General features: G+C 41.0%; 3 protein-coding genes across 3 annotated transcripts; 1 reads left to right on the forward strand and 2 right to left on the reverse strand.

Moving 5' to 3' along the window:
* The first annotated feature begins 975 nt into the window (after nt 1-975).
* On the forward strand, nt 976-6213 carry LOC131790171 (serine/arginine-rich splicing factor 4). The gene is made up of 4 exons (XM_059107356.2): nt 976-1816; nt 3681-3731; nt 4130-4303; nt 5723-6213. Exons 1-4 carry the CDS (start codon nt 1082-1084, stop codon nt 5861-5863), a joined length of 1101 nt encoding a protein of 366 aa, XP_058963339.2. The 5' UTR covers nt 976-1081; the 3' UTR covers nt 5864-6213.
* Nucleotides 6214-8177: 1964 nt separating this feature from the next.
* On the reverse strand, nt 8178-12266 carry LOC131790182 (protein NLRC3-like). Its single transcript, XM_059107367.2, has one exon. It carries the CDS (start codon nt 12054-12056, stop codon nt 8235-8237), a length of 3822 nt encoding a protein of 1273 aa, XP_058963350.2. The 5' UTR covers nt 12057-12266; the 3' UTR covers nt 8178-8234.
* Nucleotides 12267-16173: 3907 nt separating this feature from the next.
* Nucleotides 16174-17240, reverse strand: LOC131790163 (uncharacterized). Its single transcript, XM_059107342.2, has 2 exons — nt 16988-17240; nt 16174-16673 (listed from the first exon to the last, which is right to left on the reverse strand). Exons 1-2 carry the CDS (start codon nt 17238-17240, stop codon nt 16174-16176), a joined length of 753 nt encoding a protein of 250 aa, XP_058963325.2.
* Between the last annotated feature and the right edge of the window lie 416 nt (nt 17241-17656).

Below are 17656 nucleotides of genomic sequence, written 5' to 3' on the forward strand. Positions count from 1 at the left end.
GTGAACCACGCATTTTCGTTCCCGTCAAACATTCCTCAGACAAACACGTCAAATCAAATCGATTGACGTCATACACGTCACATCTGTTGATTCAGAGCAGGAGTGGCCCAATGGATACACTTCCTCCATTAATAGGCTGAGCCACAATACTCCCGGTTTGCCGCAGTATTGAAAGAGCAGCAACTAAAATTGCGCTATAGGAATACTGATAGGTAAACACTGCACGTAGCGACGAAGGAATTCTTTTTTTCTCGTTTTTGTAACAGTTCCGGTTAATGAAACTGAACAGAACGTTAAATTAAAATTTGCAAATAAGTCTCTGACTCAATTCACAGCACACTCAACTCTGTACTTTAAATTAATCATTGTCCTTAAACCTTAGCAGAAATCTTGAGAATTATTTCGTTCTTTTTCTTTACAAATTGCGATTAAAAACCAATTATTTTTGAAAGCGAGATGTTACTAAGCATCGTGGGAAAAGTAAGCAAAGCGGGATTCGTAAAAAGAAAATAATGAAAAAATTAAATTTCCACCCTAGGACTTTTAATAGTTTTTGTTATCTCGTCCTTTAAACTTTAAAATTGTCGACCACTTTGTTTGAAAAAGGTATCATTTTGTATTAAATTCAGAAAAAAAGTGTACAATCGTCTGGCACGATTGTTTGTTTGACTACGGTTTTTTTGGACTCTTGCAAAACCTACAATAATCCTGAATGGTTTAAATTGCGCAAAAAAGCATAAAACTGTCCATTTTTAAAAATAGTTTTAGAATAAACCGGAAACACATGGCTGTTTCAAATGGGTTCTCTAAAGAAAAATATGACAATATATTTACCTTTCGAGATACCGGTATGGAAATAGAGTAGAAGTTTATTAGTGAATCCATCAATCATCGATACAAGAGTACATTTAGCATTGAGGTAATGTAAACAAACTCTGACAGGTGGCTTGAAGGAAGCTAAAACGACTAAACGCAAATGATATTTGCACGTAGCACCGATTATTCTTTGTTTACAACTTACTTGAGGCGAAGACATGCTACGCGTTATAAGCTGAATTAAGTTTGAGCATCTTTTAATGATATGAGCAAAAACAGTTTGCGTAAACGAACCGAAACGATGCCCATTAATTTAAAGATTGACAAATCAACGAGAGAATCAAGTTTTGGAACTTCAGTGAGCCGGGAGAGCAGTTTCAGCAGTGTCGAATTAGGCGCATCGAATTCTGTTAGTCGTGAGAGCAGTTTTTCCAGCGTGGCGAGTAGCAGTGGAAGTGGTGGGGTTTTCGAAGTGGATTCATCTCGGTCGTCATCTAGATCTAATTCCTGGCGATCGAGCGAGGATTCCAGCGAAAGACAACGAATTTCAAGCGTAACAGATCAACAGTATAAAAGATTGCATAATGCAAGGGAAAGATTTCGCAAAGCGAGGGAACCGATTTCAAATGACTCTTCTCCTACAGAAGAGTGTCACACCCCACCCGAAAACACCCGATCAATGACGAACCTTAAAAGACCCGAAGTCCATGGAAGAAGTGCATCTGAACCGCAAGTTTTGGTGCTGTCTCCGATCTCAAGTCAGTCAAAGCTTTCCGCAAGTCCCGAGGGCTTGGTAATCTCAACGCCGCCTGTGAAAAGATTCATCGAATATCGCTTAAGATCGCGATCTTTCACTGGGTCCGAACAAAATGAGGAAGAAAAGGGGGAGATGAGAAGTCTTCGAGCAAGTTTCTCTCAATCGCACCTTCAGGTTCCAGACAGTAGAAATGATTGCACAAGACGATCTGGACGAAAAAGTCGTGAAGAGATGCAAGACCAGGTAAATATCTTTTAATTTGTAGTATCGTACTTCAGTTTATTGTTTACAAGGGATAAGCAACGGTTTGATTAAATGCCGCGTCATTTGAACTCCAGCAATCTATGTCCCATTTCAGTTTATTAATGCATCTTCTATCGTTTTCTTCTTGGTGGAATTTATACTCAGAGCCTTCTTCAAGTTGAGGGTGTTTAACCTTCACAAGAAATGACTCTATTCGCTAATAAATATAAAAAACTGAACAGGGCAAACCATCTTACGTTTCACAGATAATTCCCCTAGGTAATTTTAACCTAAATTGTTTCCAAGGTAACCCCAAATGAAACTTAGCATTGATCGGTTTAATTTCTTGCAATTAATTAATTATTTTAATTTTCAATTATTTGCTCTTCTGCTGAGCGAATGGAATAAAATTCCAATTAACAGAAAACAATAAGAATGGAGAAGGATTCAAAGCTATTTAAGATTTGACTCCATTGAAGAAAAGTAAGCAAGCATTTTAAATCTCGTGTCAACAAAAGGAATGAGTCTCGAGAATCATTATGGCCCGAACAGGAAGTTTTCTTGCTCAAGCATGTTACATCTTTTGGTAAGCAGTCGGGTTTACTTTGCTTTCATTTATGTCACTTTTACGCCAGTGCACATTGTTATCTTAATCCATGTGTTGACACGCTTTGCATGATGGGATACTTAGAATTCGCTTCCGCACTTGCTTAGTCGTCCAGGCGAGTAACCTCCACCCTGAGCTGTACTTCCTTCAATAGCTAACGATGCGTTTCGCCAAAATTTAACGACTTTAGGCCATAATTGTAATCCTAAAGGCAGTATATGGCGTTAATTTTGTTTCCTCACACAAATTTTTGGGCATGAAATAAAAGAATGATAATGTGCGTCATAAAAATGCATCCAGGTTGGAAATAGTGTCCAATACAGCAATAGCTTAGCCCTGTTTCCATCGTAGGTAAGCCCCCGTAAGGGTTTGTTCAAGTTTCCCTGACAATTTTCCGGTATTTTTACCTCTGAGGGACTGAGAGGCTGTTCGTATGCGGTCATAAAAAAAAGTCGGCCATAAAATCCACCACTCGTTAACGTGATTGCAAACTTGCCCGTACAAAATCCTTAAAATGAAACTCTAACTAAAAGCACTGCCAATCGCACAAGCTATTGTCGTCTACGTCATTTGTCTGCGAACTTACGGATTAGCGCGCGTCACGCCAGTTCGTCACACGTCACGCCAGCTCGATCTTCTTCTCAACTGGGGCTCTTTTAGGGAAAAGAATACCGCCCATTTTCTCGGAAACACACATTAGAGTCCAATGAGGTAACACATTTTGCCACTGCGTTTCATTATTAAGATTGAAAATCAATTCTAAAGGCAGTACGTTTTCAAGATCTCATATTCGAAGCAAATGGACTCCATATTAAAGCAGTCCTTGATCGCAATTGCAAAGATTAGTTGTGAAGCAGTGCTCCTTAGTTGCCTTGAAAAATAAAACTCACGGTTTAAAGGAACTACAAGGACTCTAAGTAAGCCTATACAACCCAGATGATGACTGGTATTCATCAGTTTTAGCTCTGCAAATGATTCGTGAAGAGTATGTCGCGAGTTTTCCAAACCAATCACAGAGCATTGTAAAGCAGAAACAAGGAATTTTGGACTAATCATGTGACCTTCAATTTTGATATTGTTGTATAATTTTCGTTTATACGTTCGAGTCTGTTTTACTTCCGCAAACGTTGTCATTCAGTGGGGGGGGGACTTACTTTAGAAACCTACATTGGGCCCTTGAATTCTAGTTCCTAGATATTTCTTGTAGTTTTTATTTTGTGTAATGTCTGATAGTTACATCTTGTTCTTCGGGGTTAGAATGTGGAGAAAGTTACAGCTTCAGAAAAAGATTATCAGGCGTTAAAGAAGGTAAGAATATTTGAAATTTACTCTACGAATGTAAATTTTTTAATCGGTTCTTAGCAAGCGACTGTGGATCGTGTATCTTCATTAAAGCTCTCGCGAGATGAATGCATGCATAATACATTTGAGGATGACATTTGGCAAAAACCGCTTCTTTTTTATAACAACCCTTCAAGTTCGATTCCTTTCTTAAGCGTCGCTGATAAATGATCACTTTGCAGTGCGTTGTGCCGTTAAGTACAAAGGGTATCTAAAATAAACCTTCTGGGAAATGAATCAAAGAAGGGCTCAGCTCAGTCGCTTCTAATAGAGGCTACGTTGATAAGAGGTGGAAAAGGAGATCACATGTACAGCGACTACCTTTAAGTTGGCTTACTCGTCTCGACCTTTTCCTACAACCACAGGAAATGGAGAATTTGCGACAAGAGCGTGACAGTTTGAGGCACGAATGTGACCGATTGCGGTGTGAGCGTGACGCAGTGCAGTTGGAACGTGACACTCTGTTGGGTGAAAAGAGTAATTTGCAAGCTGAACTGAATAACAGGAATGACATCATACAGCATCTTCAGGATCACGTGGTGAGTAATGTCACTTGAGAAAGCTGAGTGTATATATCAAGCATGTTGCTAATCTCGTACCTAGATCCTACCTTGTAACTGTAACTGAAGGGAGCTAACAACCTCTTGGTCGTGAGAAGTCTGGGTACGAGACTTACATGGAGCTATAGCTTGGGTAATACTAGCAAAAATGTAGTGTTTTCTAGAACTCTAGAAACCTTGGTTGGTTATTTTTTTTTAGTATTTTCTACGGACTTCATCCTTTAGTATCTAACTGCGCATCTTTAACCATTTAAACATTCAGGGTGGCTAGCATCTTATGTCTCTCTATGGCATCACTGCTGAATCAAACTTAAGGCTCATGGGAACTTGGAAAATGATCATTAACCTGAAAAAGCTCTCGATTTTTAAGTAACTTCTCCTTGTGAAGACCATGGGAAATGTAGATCGAAGAATATGGAGAATATGCGCATTGGTTTTTAGGGAATTAAATTCTGATACTTCTTGCGTGATCGTTGTTTGCACATGGAAACAAACTTTGACGCGTTCGATCGTTCAGTTTGAAGTTGTGTATAGACTTTACAAATTGGTCCTATAAAAGGGTATAGTTTTGTGTATTGTCCGCAAAAAAGGGCTTGGAGCAAGGAAATGTCGACAGGTTTTTAAGGATGTCTTTTCCACCCAGATTCAATTAATATTCAGAGGAAAGGGGGCAAGTTTCTAGAGAAACTTTGGTGTCATGTCGGTGAGGGTTATTACGAGATAATTTGGTGTTATCAACAGAGTTGATAATGCGAAATGGCTATCGTAAAGAGTTTCAAAGTTGGCGTTTCAAGCGTTAGCCTTGGGTATTCGCTCTGACAAAGGGCTTACGCTCGAAACGTTAGCTTTAGAAACTCTGTGCAGTGGCCACTTTTCATTATCAACTCAGATTACCCTTGTTTACCCCTCCCCTCCCCCTACTGACGCAGCACCACAGTTGTTTTAGAAACTTATCCCCTTTATTCATTTAAATTTCTGAAGAACAGTTTTGGGAGTAGATGATACCTGGTCATCCCATTTAAGTAGAGGAAGACGATACGTTTAAAAATGTAAAGTTACGAAACCGAAAGGAAATTGAAAAACGATGTACTCCTAAGGTCCGCTCTAGGCGAGGTCCTTCAACGGCATACAAAGCACATAACCTTTTTCAGGTTCTTTTTAGGTGACACAACCTGATTTCAAGTAAATACACTCATGCGAGTCACTGAAATTTTCAAATCTGAGCCCAGTTCTATAAAGATCGGATAACGCTATCAAGAGGATAAATTGCTCCTCGACTGATGAGTGATAGCAAAACGTAGTGCGTCATTCACTGTATACAGTTTTATCCAGTGGGTACCGTTATCCAATCTTCGAACAATCGGGCCTTGATGACTTGTGACCTTCTTTTCTTTTCAGTCAATGTCAGTTCATTCCCTGGTCGAGCCAGATGCTGCCAAATCGACCCCTAAAAGGCAAAGGTCAAAGTCTGAAGTGCGCCGCCCAGCATTCTACTTCCCTGAGGAGATGGCAAAGACAAACGCTTACACTTGCCTATAAAAAATGTTACAGCGCTGTAGTCTTTTAAATTATTGCTCAAGAGGCTATTATAATTTATCCTTTGGTGTTTGAATGCGCATCGTCAATATAGATAACTTCTCGCGCTTCTCGCGTGATCAGTGTTGACGCAATAAATAATAAAATGGTGACTCGCTGTTTAACACGTTTTTTTTTTTCTTCTTTTTTTTTTTGGCGCATACGTTTCTTTCTTAAAGTGCATCATTCAAGCATTTTCTCCCTTGTCACTAACATGATGTTATTTGGAGGTTCAACTCAATGGGCTGGTTGTTACCTCGGGTAATCTCTTTAGGAAAGTTGATTTAATTCAATAAAGGTTATTTCCACGATTAGCTTTCGGTCTTCTTGACACTGTTACACAAATATAAATGTTCAGATAAAAATTTCGGCTAAATAAAACATAGATTAGAACGTGGTTTGGTTAAACAACAACTACGCCTTATTTAAATAAGCGCACCCCTCAGGTGTGCCGCCCTGCTGTCAGTTAGACGATTATCACTGAGGTATAACACCGCGAGTTTACAGTTGCCATGTTTAAGTGCATCAATTAGGTGTGCGGCCCCGACGTAAATCAGACGATTATTACTGTGGTATAACATGGCAAGTTTATAATTGCCATGTTTAAGTACATCACTCGATCAAGTGTGCTGCTCCGCTGACAATCAGACAATTATTACTGAGGTATAACATAGCGAGATTTCAATTGCTATGTTTAAGTGCATCACTTAGATGTGCTGCTCCGCTGTCAATTAGACGATTATTACTGAGGTAAACAGAGCGAGTTTGCAGTTGCCATGTTTAAGTTCATTACTCAGGTGTGCAGCCCCGCTGTCAACTAGACGATTATTAATGAGGTATAATACTTTGAGTTTACAATTGTCATGTTTAAGTGCATCACTCAGGTGTGCAGTGCCGCTATCAATTAGACGGTTATTACTGAGGTATAACAGGGCAAGTTTACAATAGCCATCATTAAGTGCGTCACTCAGGTGTGCAACCTTGCTGTCAATAAGACGATCATTACTTTTGAATAACGTGGTGAGTTTCCAATTGCCATGTTTAAGTGCATCACTCAGGTGTGTTGCTCCGCTGTCAATTAGACGATTATTATGAGGTATAATTGGCATTTTGAAGAGCACCACTCAGGTGTTTAACGCCTTTGTTTCCTCCATTGAGCACACAAAGTTTTCTACTCCTTTGTTTCCTAAATTGCTCTTAACAAGGTCTTGTATCGTGCGTTTACAGTTAACATCTTTAAGTGCATCACTCAGGTGTGCGAATCCCTTTTTCTCTATATTGTTCTCGGCAAGGTTAAATGATATCGTGACTTTACAGTTGCATCGCTCAAGTGTGCTACTCCTTCGTCTCCTACAACGTTCTCGATCAGGTGCCAGACTTCGAGTTTTACAGTTTACATCTTTATATGTATCGCGCAGATATGCTGTTCCTTTATTTTCATTTTAATCCTAATGAGAACCAAGCTCCTCTATTTCCAATCTCCTTCACTTTAAACAATCCACTTTTGAGTCTCTCTACAACCCAGTTACCAATGTCGTTTCCTTCCAATTGCAGATTCTTGTTAACGGGTGTCAGCCCGCAGGCAGTAAAAGTGACTGCATCAAAATCAGTTTCTTCAATTCTGTTTGCTATAACAGATTGATGCTTTAAATTTAGCTCCTACAAACACTTGCTCAAGGTCATGGCTACTTCTTTGTCTTCATCGTAAACTTGCCAACAAGTCAATGTTGAAGCTTGGTAAAAACATCGATGCTACGCATTTCTTGAGCCTCACCGGGGCTCCGGCCACACATTGAATCACCAGTTTTCAAGCGCTTTGGCGAATATGATCAGCAAAAATTCCTGCAATTCTTGGGTTTCCTTCATGGTATCGATCACATGCTTAGCAACTAGGAATTCTCGAACAGTAAGGAGCATGAAACAGAATTGAGTTTCACTTAGGTCAAGAGGGGCTGGGCCAGTTAGGTCAGGTAAACGATGGAGCAATCCACAGTCTTCTAGTCCTTCGACTTCTTGTGTCGTTAAGATTAATTCACTTCTACGTTTGTGAAAAATATTGCTTGTAGGTTTGACGTAACGAGGCTTTTGCCGGCAAGAATTAGCTGCATACTTTTAGCCAATCAGATCTGACACCGAAAAACCGATAACTGATAGTTGTACTTCAAGGGAAGTGGCTTAGTATTCAAGGTAGCGGGAAATTCGAGTTTATGAAGCAGAAAACACACAAAAATTAAAACTTTCAACAATCGTTTCCTTTATTTCCTTTTTCAGCTAGAAGTAAGCGAAATACACTGACCAAAAAGTTTGCACTAAGGAACCGTTTTAGGCTGAAATGTTATGCACAACTTTTGTAGAAGGCATTCCATAGACGTGCGAGTTGTTCTTCGCGTATATTGTTTCCTTCGACATTATACTCAGTGAGTGTGCGATTCTCATTTTTAAATGCTTCAAGTAGCTTTTCTGCTCCCTCATCTCCTATGTTGTTGGCAGAAAGATTCAGTTCAATAAGTTTACAATTCACGTTTTTAAGTGCTTCACTTATGTATGCTGCTCCTTGGTCCTTTACATTGTTTCTTTCAAGGATCAACACGGTGAGTTGACAGTTTCTTTCTTTAAGGGCATCAGTCAGGTGCTCTGCACCCTTATCTCCAATACCATTAGCCTTAAGGTTCAACTCAGTGAGTTTGCATTCTACCGATTGAAGTGCATCAGCTAGGTGTGCCGCTCCTCTTTCTCCTACATTGTTAAAAGCAAGGTCTAACTTAATTAGCTCACATGACACATTTTTAAGTGTATCAGCCAAACATGCTGCCCCATACTCTCCAATATTGTTCCTACCAAGGTCCAACACGGTGAGTTTACAATTTCCATCTTTTAGTGCATCGCAAAGGTGTTGTGCCCCATAGAGTTCTATGCTGTTACCACTAAGGCCCAACACAGTTAGTTTACAATTTGCAACTTTAAGTGCTCTACTTAGGTGACCTACTCCATCGTCCCCTAAATCGTTACCTGCAAATTCCAATTCAGTTAGTTTACAATTTACATCTTCTAATGCATGAGAAACATATGTTGCCCCTGTGATTTTGGCTTTGTTACGGGGAAGACGCAACACGGTCAGTTTACAATTTACATGTTCAAGTGCATCTCTCAGACTCAACAATCCCTTGTTTCTGATTTTGCAATCGCCAATGTCTAGCAGAGTCAGTCTACAATTTTCGTTTCTAAGAGCATCACTAAGGAGTGCTGCTCCGTTGTCTCCTATATCGTTACCATAAAGGTGTAACTCCGTGAGTTTACAATGTTCATTTTTAAGTGCGATAGCTAAATATTTAGCTCCTTTGTCTCCTATGTTGTTACCTTTAAGATCCAGCGTGGTTAGTTTACAGCTATTTTCTTTCAGTGCATCACATATTGTTTTTGCTCCTTTTTCATCTATTCTGTTATAAGAGAGTTGTAACTTTGTTAGTGTACAATTTTGGTGTTTAAGTGCGTTACCCAGTTGTTGCGCTCCCTTACACCCTATTTCGTTGCGAGACAAATTCAAACTACCTAACTTGAAACCACACTCACTGCTGTCACTTTGATCAACCCACTTTTGAATCTCCATACAACCCAACCAACTTATTTCATTACGTTCTAATGTTAAAAAGATTGTTCCAGCGTTTTTAAGGAAATGCACTAAAGCTGCACAGTCAACAGGTGCTAAATCACAACCACTAAAATCCACTGCATTAAAACCAATTTCCTCAATTTTGCTTGTCACAGCAGATTGCTGCTCTAATTGGTGATCATACAAGCAGTTGCATATGCGCAAGGCTAAATCTTTGTCTCCATCAGTTGGCCAACAGATCAATGTAATTGGCTCTTCAACTGCATAGTTCCAAGCAACACTCATGAGTTCCTTTTCATTCGTCTTACTTGTGTCCATGGGAAGAAGTTCTGTAAACATTTTCACTGCTGACATTTCTCCAGCAGCATCGGGGTCTAACAGTCCAGCCACAAACTGCATCACTACTTGCCAAGCACTTTGGTTGATTTTATCTGAAACAAATTTCCGCAATCCTTCAGTGTTCTTCATGGTATCTACCACATGCTTAGCGGCAAGAAATTCTTGTACTGTTAGGTGCAGGAAACAGAACTGAGCTTCACCTGCGTCGATAGGAGTTGGGCTATTCAGGTCAGGTAGACGATGGAGCAATCCACAGTCTTCTACTCCTTCAACTTCTTTAGCTGAAAAGGTCAGTCTGCCCTCTTCAAGTCCGAGAAGGGCGATCTTTCCCAATTTATTAAAAATACTCTGAACTTGGGAGGGCAATTCGCAGTATCTTGTTAAAATAAACTGATCATCGGAGCCCTTAGACTGGCGATATTCATCATTGTGTCTAAAGAAGGAAATCTTTAGGGCCAAACTATATATCTCGGTCAGCTTAGTGGGGAAATTGCAACCATTAGAATGCAGTTGTGACAAGCAGGAACAAATGATGAAGCAATGGACAGGAATATAGCAAAAGGTGAAGAGATTGATATTTGTACGAAGGTGTTGCCATATTGAAACGTGATCGTTACTTCCCTCGGTAAACTTCTTCACATAATTTGCAACTTCTTCAGAAGAAAATCCAAGAATTTCAACAATTTTATCGAAATTCAGCTGTCTTACACATGACACAGCAGTTGGTCTTGATGTCGTGATAACTGTGGCACCAGGGAGAAGTTTCCTCGACGCTATTTTGTAGTAAAGACATTGGAGAGGCATCTTCTCTTCCTCAATGTCTTTGTATCCCGAGTCATCTTGGCAGATGTCTTCTTTGGCAGAAAACTCATCTACTCCATCAAAAATTAATAGAACTTTGGATGGGTTTTGGATAATGTACTTCCACACGTCATCATTCAGATTCTTTACTGTTTCTGAGCCAGTAAAGAGTTCGCGAAGGTTGAGGTTCTTTACCGAGTTGAATCGCTTGAATTTTATAAGGAAAGCAACATCAAAGTTTCCGTCCTTAAGCACATCAAACGCCGCGACTCGAAGCAGCTTTGTGGAAAGGATTGTTTTACCAATGCCTGGACAACCGACCACAAGAATATTCTTGTGCCGGCCATCAATGATATTTTCTACGCATATTTCACCGTCATGCTGATCCGCCCTAGGTATTGGAAACACTTTGGGTTGCTTGCATCTACCTTCTGGAAAATAATCTTTTGCTCGGCCTTCATGTATAACTAAGTTTACAAAAATTTGATCGATCTCCAGATCTTTGGGACATGGGCCTTCACCTGGATTAGGTCGAATAGGTTGTTTCAGATCTGTAAGTTGTTTCGTGCCTTTTATTACATCGTCCTTCAAGCTCTTTAAGTCCACTTGCAGTTTGTTTCGCGCCTGCTGGGATATTTCTAATAACGGAACGCCAATGGGGTCACGGTTGGATAGCAGATGATCATCATAAAAATGACAGTCTTGCATGAAGTGTGAACCGTTCTTTGCCCGAGACAAAATCCAGACAATTTCAATAAAAGTGACAAGAGCAAACGATCCATCAACAAAAGTTAAAAAATAACTCCAAAAAGTTATTTTGTGTGCTAATGAACTGTAACATTCGTAAACACTACTGCTTGTCGGTTTGAAGTCTGATGCTGATAATGGTGATTGAGTTCGTTCTTTAGTTAGATAACACCGAAAGTTCGAGGGAAAGTTACCGGGATAAGCGATTTCGGTTTGCAAGACGATGAAAAAGATCGCTAGGGCAAGTTCTAAGGCCAGATGAGAACAGTAGCGGATGAAAAGCCGTTTCGTGGTTTGACTTCCTTGTTGTCCCGGTGCTGCGGCATCTGCGTCGCGTGTCTCGAGCTCATGGATTCTCGATTTGACGCACTGAGAGTATATAACAGGAATGATTGCGATGACTATGAAGTTAATGATGACGAGGCCACAGACGGGGAGTTTGATGTATTTCTGTTCGTATTCACCAAAGCACTTCTCTTTGATGAAGTCCGCGTTGTCATTCGTATTACTAATATTACAGCGGAAACGTGAAGACTCACCGCCTTCGATGCCTGCGAAGATTGAAAACAAAACAACTTCGAATCCAGACCACACGGTAACTGCCGCCAAACTAAGTTTACTCAAAGTCTTCGTTATCAATAGGTTCCTTAGTGATTCCATTCGGTCGAATTTCGGATGGCAATGAATTAACTTGCAGGACTAATTCTTTACCAGAACCGAAGGCGAATTAAGGCTTGGCGAAGTTAATATTATGATCACAAGACTGGGACATTACATCAAACATGCTCGTAGACTGAAGTCCACGTTTCCAAGCAAAGGCTGTTCCCTCGTCATCGACACGGGCATTTTTTCTTTATAGAGCAAGACAGATTTGTTTGTTCTGAAACGAAATGACGCTGACTACTTAGCTTTGGAATGCAAAAAAAGGAAAAAATTACCTGTAATACAAAACAACTAATAGGCTTATTTGGGTTTGATATATCATCGACGCACTTCGTCTGGCATGTTTCAGCTCATTGCGTTGCGGGTAAATTAGCATCAGTTTTCCCGCTTTCTAAGTTTAATTTATGACCCTCTACTCTTTTCAGTTCACTTTTAAAATTTTATTTCGTTGGGCCTAAATGTTGCTTTTTGTCTTGTTTAGAGGTCTGTGATCCAATATTCTCCAGGACTGTAGGTGGGTTTTGAGACTTATCACATTACCTGTTAAAAGCCAGACTGTCATGCCAACTCGGAATGTTTCAAAAATACTGCAATCCGCAACCGTTGGTTGCTAGGGCGAGCATTGTTGACAGACAGTTAAATAAAACTCACGCAAATTTGGTTTTCGGTGTGTTGTCTTGAGTAATTTGTTGGGTTTTTGGGACGGTTTTTCTCCTCTTCTCCGGCTTCAAAGATGCTTCTTCAAATTTTGAGAAGTATTCGTTCGTTCAAACACCTCCGTGTTTAAAGATATAACACTTGTGTTCCGATGGAGAGACTTGACACTTCCGGTTCAAACTTCCCACCTCAGCCAAACAAGGTTCAGATTCCCCACCACCCGGGAATGGGAAACGGTCAAATACCCGTGGGTTGCCCGCGGGGGATGTTGAGGCTTCGTATTAATCGGTACATAACGGGTGACATCGATCTGCTGAATGAAGACCTTGAGACCGGACTAAATGTTGTACAATTACAACCGACCCTTCTTACGCACGTGAACTATTTTCACTGTTTCATGGGTGCAACAATTTTTAAGCGCAACTTAGATCTCTGAACACTCTTCCACCGACCCTCTGAAGCGAGAGCGTTTCTTTATCCAATTTATCATCAGTGATAGGATCGAGTGAGGTCCAATGCGGTCCATAATCATACGAGTGAACCCAAAATCAGATAGCGCGAGACGGAAGTCCAATTTTTCAGTCACAAGTATGATTACTGATCGGACGACGCGAAGTTCTGTCACCAATTTATTATAACCATTACGATTTCCGGAAAATACAAATACATTGATTTGAGAAAATATCTCCGGTAGAGAGATTTTCTACAATTAAAATCTCCATCATTCCGTCATCGGTAAACACCTCAAGGACGAACACAATCAAAGAATCTTCACGAACAATTTGCCTTCCTAAAGAAATGCCGCGGAAAGTTTGAGTGCCTTATGTATGAGATGCTTTTAATAACGAAAAAGAGACCAACTCTGAATACTCAAAAAGACACTATTCCAGCGAATTTGTTCATTTAATTAAGTACATTCTTTTGTTTTTCTCCATCTCTTTTTTATTCTAATTAAATTTCACACTTTCCTTTCTTTCTAAAAGGTCAATGAACTTATAATGATTTTACATTTGATAATAGATGTCGTGTTCTTAACGACTAAAACTACACAAGGCAAGTTGCTTCAATCAACTTCTTTATTCAACTCGCTACTTACAGGATATACTTACAATGATATAAAGTTAAATTAATGATCACGTGATTACATACAATCCAATAAGCATACACCTAACAGCGGATGTTACATCAACACAACGTTCCCCCATGCCATATTTCCCCATTCCCCCATATTTAAGCGATGACCTAAGTGTGTAAATATTATTCTTCATAACCTAAACTAATTGGAGGCTTACAGTCACGACTGGGGTAACGAGCTGGTAGGTTTGCGTTTGGCGATGCGTTTGCGCTCTCGCTGTTTGACACGCTGCTGTGTGCACTCTCGCCTGGTTCTTTTTCCCCCTCTTCAACTTCGGAATGTTTCGGCAAGGATTCTGGCTTTGGCATTTCGTAGTTCTGGTTCGGAACGATTGGTTTTGGCGCGTTAACCCCTGTATCCGGCGTGTGGTTGTGACTTTTGTCACGCATATGGTCTACATGTCGTTTCCACGCTTGCTCACCGATTTGTGTTTAATACGACACTGGACCCGTGCGTTCAACCACGGTGTCTTCTAACCATTTTGGCTAACCTCGAAAGTTTTGGACAAGAACCTCCTCTCCGATCGAAAATTCACGTTCTTTCGACTTGCGATCATGTTCCGCCTTGTCGTACATTTGTCGATCGGAGATTTTGCGACCTAGATTTGGACCCAGTAGGTCCAATTTAGTTCTCGGTCGGCGTTTTGGAAACAACTCAGCCGGTGTTTGACCTGTTACACTACTCGACGTCGTTCAATTATTGAATAGAAATCTCGCCAAGCTCTGCGTTATTGACGAACTTCCTTCAGTGTTGAAGTGTTGCTTGAACGTCTGAACGAAACGTTCCGCCTGTGTATGTGGCGTGTCTGGCTAATCCCACGGATGCAGTGGTGCGATTTGCGGCTTGTTTCGCGTTAATTGGCACTTAGCACAATCACGGACAACGGAAGCGATTGATTGATCTAATTTGGGCCACCAAACATGGAGTCGTGCGAGTGACTTCATTCGCACAATTCCAGGAGCCCCCTCATGAAACTCCTGCAAAACTCGTTCTCGCAACGAACCCGGAATTATAACACGAATTCCCCACAACAAACAACCGTCTTCTATAGTGAGTTCATTCCGTCTCTGATAATACGTTTAAATAGCCGGATTTTCGTCATCAGCCTATCCTGTCATTGTATACTCAACGACTCTGGACAACACAGGATCCGCACGTGTAGCCTTTCGAATCTGACCCGCGGTTAATGGCAAAGATCCAATTTGTAGGGAATTTATCAACTTAACTTCATCGAATTCCTCTGATTTGCTTCCAAAGGGCAACGGCAATCGGCTTAAACAGTCTGCGTTCTCGTGTTTCAGAGTTGAACGATACTCGATCTCGTACTGATATACCGACAACAAGATTGCCCATCTCTGCAGCTAGAGTATACCGAATACCGCTTTTCGAACCTAGCAACGTCACTAAAGGCTTGTGATCGGTTACCAACAAAAATTTGCGTCCGTATAGATATTGATGAAATTTCTTAATTCCAAAGATTATACTAAGGGTTTCTTTCTCGATTTGCGCATAATTTCTCTCACTCTTGTTCAACGTGCGCGAAGCGAATGCGATGCGTCAGTATCTAACTTAAGAGGAAAATTATTCTGATAATGCACCAAAACTGGGGCTTTCGCTAATTTGTCTTTAAGCTTTGCGAATTTGTCCTCTTCCGATTTCGACCACTTCCATTTAATCCCGTCACGCAATAGTTCATTCAATGGATGCGTTACCATTGAATAATTGCTTATGAATTTAGAATAGTTGTTAACCATCCCAAGAAATGATCGAAGTTGCTGCTGATTTTCAGGAGCTGGCAAGTCACGAATTGCCTGAACTTTCTTCTCAATCGCGTGCAACCCGCTTGCATCGACTCGGTATCCTAGATACTCAACTGATGGTTGTATGAATTTACATTTGCTTAGCTTCAATCTTAAGCCTGCGTTTTCCAGCCTCGTCAACACCTCGTTGGATTACTGATGTGCTCTCGATCGTTTTTGCCTGATATTAAAATATCATCTACTCGGCAAACGACCATTGGTATTGCTTGCAATACTTGCTCAATCTTAGACTGGAAAATTGCACTCGCGCCGGAAACGCGCGAGTGCAATTTGTCCCTTGTGGGTATTGATTGTTACAAACTCCCTCGAGCAATATTTGCTGATAGGCGCGCGATAAATCTAGCTTCGTAAATTTTTCTCCGCCGCTCAAAGCAACGAATAACTCCTCTGGATTTGGAAGCGGATGTTGGTCTACCTCCAAAGTCGAGTTAACTGTTACTTTGTAGTCCCCACAAATCCTTACGCCCCCATCTGGTTTCACTACCGGCACTATGGGCGCTGCCTAGTTAGAGAAACGAACTTTCTCTAACACTCCCATATTCTCTAATCGATCAAGTTCTTGCTCAATAGCCCTCTTAATTGCATGTGGCACTGGTCTAAGCTTATGAAATTTGGGTACAGCTCCGGGTTCAACAAAAAATTGAGCCTTTGCGCCCTTCAGTGTTCCCAGTTCATCCTTAGATGCTTCTGGACGTTTATCTAATACACTATCAAGTTCATTACTTATCTTCTTGATTGTAGGCCAAATGAGCCTAATCTTGGAAAGCCAATTACGTCCAAACAGACTCGGACCGCTTCCTTTGATGATTTGTAATGGCAACCTCTCGGTTTGGCCTTCGTACTCAACATCAACCATTGCTTTGCTGAGGACTGTCAGTGGTTCCCTGAGTAAGTTGACAGTCTCGCGCTCGATTGTTGGAGTGTTGTGGTTGGACACGCCTCTTTCCACGTTTCTTCTGACATCACAGACAGGGTCGCTCCAGTGTCCAGTTCCATCGGGATCTTTGAGTCATTCATCTTGATGTGAATTAGGATTGCTGGTTCAGCTGTTTCGTCCTCCACTTTGAAAATGCTGAAGTTTCCCGCTACGCCTTGCTCGTCTTCCAAGCAACATACTGGGTAGGAGTTCTTAGAGACATTTCCTCTCTCTGGTTTGGCAGCTCCCTTTTTTCTGCAAACCTTTTGGATATGTCCCTTGCATTGACAGAAATGACACGTTTGATCCTTAAACTTGCACGTTTGTGGTGCGTGGTTTCCACCTCAACGGAAACACGATTTCTGCTCTCTTGGCTTTCTGCCTTACTTGTTCTGCGTACGTGCTGGTAGCACATTAATGTTTGAGGGCGGTGCCACTGGTCCGAAATGGTTTGCCTGCTTTTCTGCTGATTCCATGGCTATGGCCGTATCAAGGGCCTTTTTCCAAGTTAGTTCGGTCTCAGTTAGCAGCCTCTTTTGGATTTGCCTGTTTCGCAATCCACAGACAAATCTGTCCCTTAATGCTTGCTCAAGGAATCCTCCGAACTCGCAACGTTCCGAACACTGTTTTAGTGCTGCGGCGTAGTCCGCCATTCCTTCCCCTTTTTCTTGATCACGCTTGTGAAAGTGAAAACGCTCCGCAATAATTATTGGTTTCCGTTGGAAATGGTTGCTCAACGTTTCCAACAGTTCTGCAAGCTTGAATTCTGAAGGCTTTGCTGGGGCCTTTAAGTCCCTCAGTAGGTTGTAGCCGTTGCTCCCTACGCTCGTCAAGAAAACTGCTACAATCCTCTTTTCGTCTTTGAACTCGTTCGCTTTAACGTACTGCTCAAATCGCTCAGAATACGAACTCTAGTCCTCCTTAGCTGGGTCATAGGATTCTATCGATCCTATGGTAGTCATCCTCGTCGCCAGTTGTCGTGTTCTTAACGAGTAAAACTACAAGAGGCAAGTTGTTTCAATCAACTTCTTTATTCAACTCGCTACTTACAGGATATACTTACAATGAT

This window comes from Pocillopora verrucosa, chromosome 13, assembly GCF_036669915.1.
Source record: "Pocillopora verrucosa isolate sample1 chromosome 13, ASM3666991v2, whole genome shotgun sequence".
Taxonomy (NCBI): domain Eukaryota; kingdom Metazoa; phylum Cnidaria; class Anthozoa; order Scleractinia; family Pocilloporidae; genus Pocillopora; species Pocillopora verrucosa.